The 11739-nt window shown below is 40.6% G+C and overlaps 1 protein-coding gene and 1 long non-coding RNA gene across 3 annotated transcripts; one reads left to right on the top strand and one right to left on the bottom strand.

Moving 5' to 3' along the window:
* Nucleotides 1-614: 614 nt before the first annotated feature.
* Nucleotides 615-5138, bottom strand: LOC311268535. The gene is made up of 2 exons (XR_014623974.1): nt 4206-5138; nt 615-1552 (listed from the first exon to the last, which is right to left on the bottom strand). It is a non-coding gene; the product is annotated as an uncharacterized lncRNA (long non-coding RNA).
* Nucleotides 3409-10928, top strand: LOC311268534 (uncharacterized protein). Of its 2 annotated transcripts, XM_084372213.1 has the most exons (7): nt 3409-3856; nt 6816-6970; nt 7285-7456; nt 8002-8122; nt 8202-8270; nt 9744-10170; nt 10698-10928. In XM_084372213.1, exons 2-6 carry the CDS (start codon nt 6911-6913, stop codon nt 10129-10131), a joined length of 810 nt encoding a protein of 269 aa, XP_084228339.1. In that variant the 5' UTR covers nt 3409-3856; nt 6816-6910; the 3' UTR covers nt 10132-10170; nt 10698-10928. The 2 variants fall into 2 exon arrangements, with proteins under 2 accessions (XP_084228339.1, XP_084228338.1); XM_084372212.1 differs by lacking the exon at nt 3409-3856 and adding an exon at nt 5274-5366 and having other exon boundaries at nt 9744-10928.
* The last annotated feature ends 811 nt before the right edge of the window (nt 10929-11739 follow it).

Genomic DNA, 11739 nt, shown 5'->3' with positions numbered 1-11739 from the left:
ACGAATGCTCTCTGAGTACCGAAAAAACACAGGGAGCAAATTTACATCAATTTACATCACTGGCAAAATGGACCAAAGCTTTTCTGACGGGCGGCTTTATTTTTATGCTTTTACTGAAGATTATTCTGGAAAAGTAAGTGAAGAATTGATTAATTCAGCAGGGATCATAAAAATCCCCCCCAATAAATAATAGATAAATGAAAACATCTTTGGTCAATAACATCTTTCTGCAACTGAAAATGCGACAATATGTTTCATAGTGTCAAACAGAAAGATGTAGCTTTTGTTAATTTGTTTGTATTAATTAAAAAAATTAATGATTTTCATTACAGTTTTGACAGGATTAGTTATGCTTGCAGCATGTCCACCACTTCGGTCCAAACAGATACATCTCAACAGCTATGACGTGGGTTGTGCCCAGATGATGAGTCTTAATGACTTTGACGATCCCTGAACTTTCCATCATGAGGGTGACATTTGTGGTTTTGGGTGAAATGCCTCAACACCTGCTGGATGAACTGCCTGAAATTTGGTCGATTTGTAACAACTTGGGTGAAAAACCAAAGACCAAACACCAACCAAAGGATTCGAATGCAGACAGAAAAGTAGGCAGGTTGAACAACACAAAGAAAGGTTTAATGATGAGCTGATATCCAAAGTCCAAAATGCAAACGACAAAAAACAGGCAAAGGAAAGTGAGAGGAAGAAAACTGAAGAAAAATACAAAACTGAACCAGAAGCCACGGAGAAGAAAGAGGACACACAGACTTCAACACACAAGAGCTAAAGAACAAATGAATCAGGAAGTGGAAGTAAAACGTGAACCAAGCTTAAACCTATTGTCACTGTGCGGATGTTAGCATCGTGACATTAGCATTTAGCTCAAATCGCTGCTGTCCTATTGATGCATTCACACAATGATGATATATATCGTTATCATGATATGAGACTAGAAGCACTTAGATTTAAGTAACCCCCTTTGCTAGCCCTGTTGTCACACCAGCTAAATAGACTGAATTAGGACAACGGGGGTAAGCTCCACAGATCGCTGCTGCAGTCAGGTTGATAAACAGACGTGAAGATAAATCTACTTTTTAATCCCAGAAGTTGGAAAAGTAAACGTCTCCGGATCAGAGCAGAATCCGATGTGACTCCGGGTGTTTATTCCTCCAGATGGTTCGGCTCTGCACCCGACTCCCTGACTGGAAGTTGAATGTTTTAAACTCACAAATAATAGTTGTCCAGCATGTAGAGCGAGAGCAATGACTTTGTATGTAAAGTCGCCACATTTGAAACAAGAGTTTCTGTAACATACAAAATAGATCCTGGCTTATTGTTTCGATATGTTCGAGAAAAAAGACAAATAAAGTGGCTGCTGGAGCTCAGAGAGGTGAAGGAGCGCGCTGTTGTCTGACTCGTGATAAGGAGTCTGGCTCCGGCTGGCACTGAGAGGCCGGGAATGACAATGACCCCGACCCGCCTGCTCACCAGTCCAGCCACGCAAAGACAAGAACACCCACCATGACTCCAGACCGGCCTGGACGACAAGAAACTACAACAGAAAAACAAAAGGAGTGAAAACACAGGAGGAATTTAGATATCCGGTCCGACTTTAAAAGCTGTTTCACTTCATGTGTTTTTCAGGAGGCTCCCTGGTTTCTGCTTCATTCCAACTTGCATATGAAAGGAAAGCATCAAAGAGAGGAGAAGTGGAAATTGTGTCACTGCAGCGTGAAATCGTCGTGATTAATACCAGAGGAAAAAAAGCTTAAACAGGAAAACTGTAAACAAATTTCAGCATATGTGGAATCCAATGTATTCATGTCGGTTATGTAAAGGAAAACTAGGCTAATGGATTAGAGCTTCATTAGGCTGAGAGAGCGAGCAAAGAAGAAAGTATCACACAGAACATGAAAGTAACACAACACACGAGTAAAATAACACATGTGTTGTATGTAGGGAGACATGAAGGTATGTGATGAACGCAGACGACCTGATTTCATATTTCACACTGATGTAAACACTAACAGTCAGCAGAAGGTCGCACATATGATTAAAAGGTGTCAGCCACGTAAACATGTGTTGTGCATGTAACCTACATATAGGTTACATTTTAATTTAAAGAGTGTTTTACCCTCCAAATGGATCAATTATATCATTTTTTTAAAAAGCAAAGAATTGTGATGTTCATCTGTTGTGACTTTTTTATAATATATATGCGATTTAAAGTGTATGTTTATTGTATGAATCAGTTAAGTAATTAGCAATTCCCACCGGTTCTTATTCAAAACTTAATTTTAATTCTATCTTATTATCTCATATTTTGTTTTGGTATTTTAGTATCCAGGCTTTTTCCACGTCTTTGCATCTTTTTTCTTGACAGTACTGAACTTCCATAAGTCGAGGTTTCACATTGTTGTGTGCGGAGGTGGAAGAAGTATCCAGATACCACACTGAAAATATTCCGCTACAGGTAAAACTACTGCATTCAAAGCCTACCATATCCCCTCTCTTCTCAATAGAGACACAGATTTATGTTGCTCCCGGTGTCCTGGTCGTCATATGCTGCAGCATCGGGGTCGAGTCTGTCACCTCGTCTTGTGTCACATCTTGGCGATCAGATCATCGATCAACAGATGGAGAATATTTCCACAAGAAACAGACAGACAGGCCAAACCTCGATAACATTAACAACACAGATTGTGTTGAGAAATGCTCCAGGAAAACAAAAAGCTGAGAAATCATGAATAAATGTAATGATTTTTGCATTTTAATGATGTTTGTGAAATGTATACTTTCTTGTCCATACCGAGTTATATGTGTATGTAACAACAATTACACAACCGAGTTTGAGCTGTACTCCATTTTCATAAATTTTGTTATCGGTAAAAGTCCTCAGATCACTTACTCAGGTAAAAAATACTCCTTTTCAAGTAAAAGTCTAACATTTAAAATCCTAAAAAGTACAGAAAGAATGTAAAGTATCAAAGTCGACTGCACCTGTGACTGACATATTATTTTTCATGGCATTGTGAGCAGCATTGTTTGACTGGTTTCCTGAAAATGTAATATTTTCTCTACATTTAACTCTTTAAAGTATATACACTACCTAAAAATGAATGATGGACGTTGGGATATTTTCGCATTTCACCTGATTTATTCTGTGACATATCTGAATTTGTATTTTGTGTTTTTGCGACTATTTTTGGTCCCCAAAAATCATGCGGCACATTTCATTAATTTTGGGTACTGTATCTATTCAAGTGGTATTTTTTGGTTGACATTAGACTGTTTCCTTATTTTAAGTATAAGACACTCTACAGTGGAAGATAATACTGGATAATTTTATATTTTCATGTGTCACTGAAACGCTTAAACGTCAACAAATATCAACAAGACACATGTTTCTGATCACACTTTAATACGTTTACTTTCCATGCAGGGCTTTTGTAACACAGTATTGTTACAGTATGGTAAAAGTAAGTACTTGTACTCAAGTAAATGATCTGAATACCTCCTCCACCTGATTATAACAGGGTATATGGCTTCAGTGAGTGGATATTGCTGCCATCTGGTGGACAGAAGAGTGAACAACACGTCTTGTAATGTCACTGCTGAACTCTGAGAGTGAGATTTTTGTTGTTGCTGCTGAAGAAACGGAAATAAACCCATTGTGTTCATCAGAGCTCATTTTAAAGGCACTTCCTTTTCCATCTGTTCATTGGCCAGTTCTCCCATAAGCCACTGCGTGTGTGCCGTTCCCATGGCAACCGGTCACCACAGTGATTCAACAGTGAGGAAACAGAAGAAATGTGACAGATTTCTCTGGAAGAGGAGGAAGTCTGGCCGAAGACACGTGAGTCATGTTAACTATTATCAAACATGATGATGTCATGCCGCTGATTGATTATCAGAGGAACAAGAAGGCTTCGTTAGTTTGACACGAGCTGCGTTTACACGGACGATATTAATTCAATCTGATTAGAGACAATAATCCGAGAAAGATGTTTGTTTGTTTACATGTCCCAAGTATTTAATCAGAATATTACCTGTGAAGAAGAAGAAGAAAAGAAGAAGTTTTCCTAACTGTGTTAAGAATATTCAGTTTATTCACTCATTTGCAACGTCTGTCTATTCACGTTCACGTTTACTGAGCTAACGTTAGCTAATGTTGTGTTAGCCTTTAGCTGTCAAGTTGAACTTACCAGTGATGCTGCCGTCCTCTTGAGGAGGACCAGGAGCCTCAGATGTTTTACACTCAAACCTAAAATCCACTCCACAGAAAGGCACGTTCGTCAATAAGTCTGTCAGGGTCGGAACCACCTTGTAACGTAACGTTAGAAATCCGTCTTCAAACTTCTCGAGCGGTTCGTTTGTTTTCCTCCCGCCATGTTTTTGTATCTCCTGGAAGGAAGAAAGAGCCCAAGCCACGCCCCTTCCGGTTTCACTAATGTTACCTTATTTGGGGAAAAAAACAAAAAAGGAAGACAAATAATTAATTGATCCTGTTTGAACTGTGTCATGAATCACACATAATGATGTTTGACGATTGAAAAGATAATTTTCCAAGTCAATAAAGTCCCAGTTTGTCATCATATTAATGAAATATAAGAAAAATACGTAACTACACAGCCGTTAGTGACGTCATCTCGTTAAACGCTCACCAAAACCCGCAACTTAAACATTGTAGAGCTGCTCCTGTGTATTATTTATATATATATGTGTATATTTTCTCATAACTGCAGTTGTCAATATGAGCAGATTTATTGTGATTTTCATTTTTTTTACCACCTTTTTCTGTGCCGAGTTGGCGGCCATGTTGTTGATGACGTGTTTCGAGCGCGACGATGTAGTTCACTGAGCTGTAGCTTCCCATCGTCAGTAGTTACTCTTGTGCCCAGCAGAGGGCGCTGTGACCAAACATGTTGATCTGAAGGCTGCAGTGTGACAGGAAGTATTTACATCCTCTACTTAAATTATGTACTAATACCTTACTAAAAGTCCTGTATTGAACATGTTTATTAAGTTAAAGTATACAATTATCCCCAGGAAAATGTACTTAATAATGATTATTTTCATTTTTAACTAATGTGCTGATTATTTTCTCCATTAATTGATTGATTGTTGGGTAAAAAAAAGTTCTCTATGGGACAAGACTCAAGTACAGCAGCTCAAACTTGCACAGTACTGCTCAGGGATTGTAAAACCTCTCCATACTGCAGATATGACCTTTCTGTCAGAGCTGCTCTCAGCATCAGCAGGATTATCGGTCCTCCATCCAAGTTTCCTGGAAATCTGTTCAGTTGTTTTTGTGACAAACACACCAAGTTACTGACGCGAGTGAAAACACAACCTGCTTGGTCGAGGTAAATAATCTGTTGGCAGCCTCGATTTAAACTATCCAGACGTGTACAATGTTTAATTTAAGGCTCTACTTCTTGTCTTTTGTGATTCTTTAAACAAGCTACACTCTCAGGTGCAGGACTGCAGTACATGCACAGTGTGTTGTGTTGCTGTTTGAGCTTTGTCAGGTTTGTTACGAGCCCAAAATATATCCAGTCCTGCAGGAGGGACTGTTGGAAACTGCTCTTAGATTTTTATGTTGCATGAGCGAACACTTCAGCCTCTTCCTGCCCCCCCGACTCTGCTCTGCACATACCAGCAGCACACCTGTGGTTCTCCATTTAAACAAGAGCGGTCGGGAGGAACCTGAAATCCACTTTGAAACTGATCTGCTTGTTGTGGACGCATAAATATGCATGAGAGGCATTTTATAAGAGCAAAGATGAAAGACTCCAAGTGTGTGTGTCACCTTAACAAATGTCATATCATGTTCACTTCACATTTATTGAACTTTACTTGTTGAACAGTATTTTTCCACTTTACATCTCCACTGCCACTAAACAAAGGTGTCCTGACCGACTCTCCTCCAGCTCAGTCTTTCCCTCGTACACCTTCGTCTCCAGACGGGATTTCCTGTCTGTGTCTGAGGGAGGAGCCGGATCTTAAGAGCTCCCAGCACTGGTTCTGGGATATGTATACTGGGATATGAACTGGGACTGTGCCTGAGGAAGCCAGAGACAGCAGTGAACACACTCATCCTCACCATGGTTTATCGGGTGACTTTGCTTCCTGCACTCATTGTTTCAGATGAGCAGGAAGGATGAGCCATCGCAAAATCACAGCTCGTCCTTTTCTGTGTATCTGTTTGGGTTGAGCAGGATTAATCACTTAACGACTCTGTAAAACAGGGTGATGGCAAAGTTTTTTTTATTGTGTCGTGTGTCCAGTCACAGGTTGACGGGTTTAGATGCTGAATACACATCCGGTCTGCTAATAAACACACACTTCACAGGCTACCGTACCCAGAAGTATTTCTACTCCAGGGGTTATTTCTGGAGATGCTTAGAGCTACAAAGATTGCAGAGTAGCTCAACTAATTTGAGAAATTAAGATTTGAATAAAACAAAAACCCTCATTTTGAACACCTGAACACCACATGTTGAGTGAAAACTAGCTAGAAATGCAAATAGGTTTTACCTGAGAGGTAAAAGTGGAGCATAAATGGTTGAAATATCAAACAGCTGAATTATTTAGCAAAATGTAGCTAATGGAGAATCATTGAAACACGGTCGGCCATATTGTCTCTTTGTCTCAGGTTTAAATTAACCTCACATTCAAGTAGCATCAAGAATTCTTGTCAAAGCAACACAGCCTCTGATACTGATGGTGTAAAACTGAGACTTTGAGCTGAAGGTTAATGGGAAAATACAACTTGATCCAAGAACAACAGTATTTTATCTGTTCTTCCACAGACTGACAGACATCGACGCCTCCTATCTTCGGTCAACACAGAGCTGAGTGCTGCTTCCTTCCTCGTGCTGGACGAGACGTTTCACACGAGGCCGACATGAAGAAGAAAAAACAACAGAGGACAAAGAAGACCAACAAAAATAAAGAGCGTGAAAAGGTGTTTAAAACATGAAGCAACAGTGAAACACACCATCAATCCTTCTCATATGACATGTTCGGCTAGCAGCAGGCTAGCTTAGCTTAGCACAAGTACTGGAAACAGGTCTAAAAGGCTAGCTAGCTCCAGTTGCTTTGATGATATCAACTAGCGTGCTAGCATGGCTACTTTGGTTTACAGGTTGTATTTTGAGCTTATTAGCAAATCTTGAAATGCTAACATGCTAAACTAAGATTATAATTATATATAAATACACCTGTGCTGATACAAGTGAGCGTCATCATCACGTGTTTCCTCTAAAACATGTTTTTAAGGTGTCCTTGGATGAAACCTGCCGGGCCTTCAGGACCAGCGGGCCGGGGTTTGAGAGCTTCCTGGTGGAGATGACCCGGTGGTTTTCGGACCGTCAGCAGCAGGTGGACGAAGTGTTCAGACACAACGACACGACGAGAAGTGGATCAGTCCACCTGAAGGATTTCCAGCTCGGTAATCCATCTTCTCTCACCAGACTGTGAGAAGCTGCTGCTCTTTTGGAAACAATTACAGTATTTTCTGTGATTTGTGGTTTTTAATACGCTTTTCCACAACAGCCTTCAGTGTCTGCAGCTCCTTTGAATGTCAGATAAAAGATAATCTTGAAGGAAAAAGAGATTAGAAAGAGATATGTGGGTCAGTACCAGCTGAATGCCTCAGTGTGGTTCTGCTGTGAGTCAGACTTCTGATAATACGAGCTGTGGCTCATTTCCTCTCGTCCCGCTCGCTGAAACAAAACCTGGACAATGTTTCTTTTGTCTGTCAAACTTCAGACGGACACTTAACTTTTGTACTGAAGTTTGTTTGAGGAGCTCCAAGGAGCCGATTTCAGCTCAGAGCTGCAGGACAAAGACTTCAAGGTGCAGTGATTCATCAGGAATCGGCTCTTTGTGGTGCTTTCACGAAGTTGCAGAATAAATCCTCACATTAAAAAAGGGTCTGTTCGACAGTTTGAATAAAAACTCCTTCATCATGGATCCGTGCGTCTCTGGCTGCAGGTCTGATGAACTTGAACGTCCCGTGTCAGCACTTTCAGCTCCACGTTCTGACTCAGCTGCTGAAAACCTCCAACAACACGATCGGTTATCGAGATTTGAGCAGACGAGTTCAGAGTCTGAGGTAAAATGAACTGTTTCCTGTCCTTGTTTCAGTGTTTTGTTTATATATTAACTGTCGTCTTGTCGTTTTCTCATCAAAGACCGAGTGACGGCACAGAGATCAATACTCGGATATCAGAGGACGTCAGGTGTGATCAACACCTGGACAGGTAACTCAGACGTTAACACAGATATTTAGGTACTTCTACTTCACTTGAGTATCTAATGGTGGAAGAGACACTCAGATCTTTTAGTTAAAGGTCCAGTGTGCAGGATTCAGGAGGATTTATTGTCAGAATTGAAATATAAAATGGATAATTATGTTTTCAGTTGCGTATAATCACCTGAAAATAAGAGTCGTTGTGTTTTTGTTACCTTAGAACAAGTCTTTTATATCTACAGAGGGAGCGGCCATGTTTCTACAGGAGCCCAGACTGGACAAATCCAACACTGAGCCTACAGAGGGACTTACTTGTTTTCATAGGCTACCACAGGGGAGCAGTGCTAATTTTAATTACTTTACTTACTGATACTATGTCCTAAATAGTGGATTTATATTATATTTTGTTTAAATTATCTAAATGTACAAATTCAGAAGAATTTAAGGTGTACAACATATTGTGGAGTATAAATATAATGTTGATTACAACGATAGAAGAACAAAACTTGAGCACGTTCAGTTAGTTACGTTGCAACACTGCATTTATCTGACAGATAAAAGTTACTAGTTACTATATGGCCAATAAAAAATATTAATAATGTACAAGTTTATAAAATACTTTGTTGTAAAAGAGTATTTTCGAGTAATTTCCCCCCAAAATCAGAACTTCTTCAGAGGTTCTTTCTTCTTTGCTCCATTAATCGTCTTGTGACCCCTCAGATTTATCTGGTGACTATTTGAGGGTCCGACCTCGAGGTCCAGAACCACTGGACTGAACTAACCGACACTCTGCTGTAAAATGTGGTTGAAACCAGGTCCAGTTAGCGCAGATAAAACAGAACAAATCTCTTCCAACTTTCTGCAAAATGAGTACCGTTACTCTTGATACTGTGAGTTTACTTTGTTCCACCGCTGCTCAATAGACATAAAAAGTCACAAAATCTCTCACTTGCAGCCTTTTTTTAAACATCACATGAATTATGATAAAAACTATCATTATGTCCGGTTGTTCTGCTGCTGAACCGGAACAGAGTGAGCAGCTCACGACACACTCGAGGCTCAGTTGACCTCCGTGTGTCGGAGTTATTCTGAGTGTCGGCAGTAAATCACACTGTGACTGTAACACATGAAGACTCAACAGCTACACAAACAGACTGGACCTCAACACGACCTCCACACAAGTGTCGGTGCTGGTTTTGACCCGGGTGCCGTAATTGATTTTTTGTGTGTGTGTGTGGTAACTAAGTACTTCGTCTGAAGTATTGTACACTGTACTTTCTGCTCTACTTTGCTTTTTTATTCCTACTTTTACTTTAAATAACCAGTCGGCTGGATGTTAAACGTGTGCAGCTTGTGACAAACAGAATTTAATTCATTTCTTACACTTTTCTTGTGTTTCTGGTTTTGTAAAAGTGATAAAAAAAGAAAACAGTCACATAATATTTATTCTGTCTGATCTAAAGTCAGATTTTATCCCTGACAGGTTCGTCCGTCTGCGTCTCAGACTGATCCCCTTCGACTTCGCTGCAGCACATCCGGCAAACTTTGAGGTGGTTTTGTTGATCAGCAGCAGAGTTTTCAGCCTGATCCGGATCATCCAGGACCGGGTCGGGATCCAGACCTCTACACTAGAGGTTTTCAGGAGCAGAGTGCCCAGAGAGGAGGCCCGTCTGCCCCCGGAGAGCTCCCTGGAGGAGTGTGGCTTCAGGGGAGGACCGGAGGAAACTCCTCCAGAGGACACGGTGTACTACGACTACACACTCCTGTTTACAGACTGTCCCATCCTCAACTGTGACCACTACTTCAGGTCCACATCTGCAGACTCAACATCTGCAGACTCTGCAGCCATCAGGAGCCGCCAACGGCCATAAAATGTGTTTTTAGCCGAGCTAGCTGCACGGCTAAAAACGGTGGGTCCACCACTTTGGTCCAGACTGAAATACCTCAACAACTATTGGACGAATGACCAAGAACTTAATGTTCCCCTCAGGAAGAATTATAATAACTCTGGTTTTAGTTTAACGTTTCATTTAACTCCACTGTGAGGTCACAACTCTAATTTCTCCAACATTTTATCCATGTGTACTGTGAACTGACTCAGGGTCAAATGTTTATCAGCCTGGACGATTATTGGATTCAATATTCAGCATTTCTTTAATGATTGGAATCAATGATCGCCAACAAAATCATTTCAAATGCTCCTTTAGCTCTGAAATCACTCAATCTGCAAAGTAACTAGTAACTAAAGTTATTAAGTAAATGTAGTGCAGAGTACAAAGTGCAATATTTGGAATGTGGAAGTACAAGTACCTAAAAATTGTACTTACACCGTTCACGGATGAAATAGTGACAAACTGCGATCAGATGCTTTTTCAGAGTTACCTAAGATGGCTGCCGAACTCTGACCTGTTGATTGACACCTCATTTGACCATTCAGGAGCTTCTATGCCCGCCCTGTGGCCTGCAACCGCCAACAAGTGATCGGGAAGACAGGAGACCCACCATCTCTTCTCTCCTGAGCCAATCACACGACAGCCTCCTGATGATTGACGCGTCATGTAGCCAATGAGATTTCAAACCCGTGAATATATAATTTTAAAGCAAAGTTCATGACATTTTACATGCACAACGTTGATGTAAATAAGTAAATAAAGAATATGTTGCGATAAATGCTGCTGTTACCGTCATGCAGGGGTGTTTTGAGATCCCAAAATGGCATTTTTTGGTCATCTGCAGGCTATTTTTGTATTTAAAAAATTCAAATAACTCAAATTCAGTGTGTTCAAACTCCTGTAGATCAATGACAGAAGTACTTACAGAGCTTCTGAATGTTTTGCCTGAACTCTAAATAGTTCAACAACAACTTGGACTTTACATTGACTGGACTGAATGATCAGTAAAAGCAAAATAAAGTTGTCTGTTGTCAGTTTAAAGCAGCTACAAGGAAGTTAATGTGATGTCCCTGTGGACACAAGTGGTCTGAGCACCACCACTTATCTTCATCTGGCTCGTGTGCACGTTTACCCGTTTATTTAATACTATTTTTTTCTTTTTACTCGCCGCTAAAGACTACAGAGCAGCTTCTCTTCTCAGGCTGAGACTCCTCCATTCATCCTCGGCAACAGGCATTAAGAATAATTATACAGGAATAGCTAATCGGTCTTGTTTGCTTATGTAGGTCACACAGAGGCTTCAGTGTTAAATTGAGGCTGTTTCATAACCAGTTAAAAGTTAAAGTGCAGGACTTTCCATCACTGCCTGAGCATTAAAACGCCTGCAGTGTCAACACGAACAATCAGGACGGTTTGCTGTTAAAAGAGGATTAATGTGAGGACGCTGCAGGGAGCCCGACACACTCAGCACCTTCAGGCCTGTTTACACGCTAATTAAACTCTCAGATGTGTTTAAATAACAGCGTCGTTCAAATGTTCGTACCGATGTACAGCAGTGTTTTTTAAATCGTTGGCCTCGGGGGGGCT

Source organism: Pagrus pagrus (assembly GCF_965226575.1).
Source record: "Pagrus pagrus genome assembly, chromosome: 13".
Taxonomy (NCBI): Eukaryota; Metazoa; Chordata; class Actinopteri; order Spariformes; family Sparidae; genus Pagrus; species Pagrus pagrus.
The sequence above is the reverse complement of the archived record's forward strand: the minus strand, read 5'-3'. Positions and strand labels throughout refer to the sequence as shown.

Excerpts from the sequence above, each read along its gene's own strand:
- LOC311268534 (XM_084372213.1), top strand. The coding sequence starts at position 6,911 with ATGAAGAAGAAAAAACAACAGAGGACAAAGAAGACCAACAAAAATAAA. Across the intron at positions 7,457-8,001 it reads CCTGAAGGATTTCCAGCTCG|GTCTGATGAACTTGAACGTC; the intron begins GTAATCCATCTT and ends CTCTGGCTGCAG. Across the intron at positions 8,123-8,201 it reads AGACGAGTTCAGAGTCTGAG|ACCGAGTGACGGCACAGAGA; the intron begins GTAAAATGAACT and ends TTCTCATCAAAG.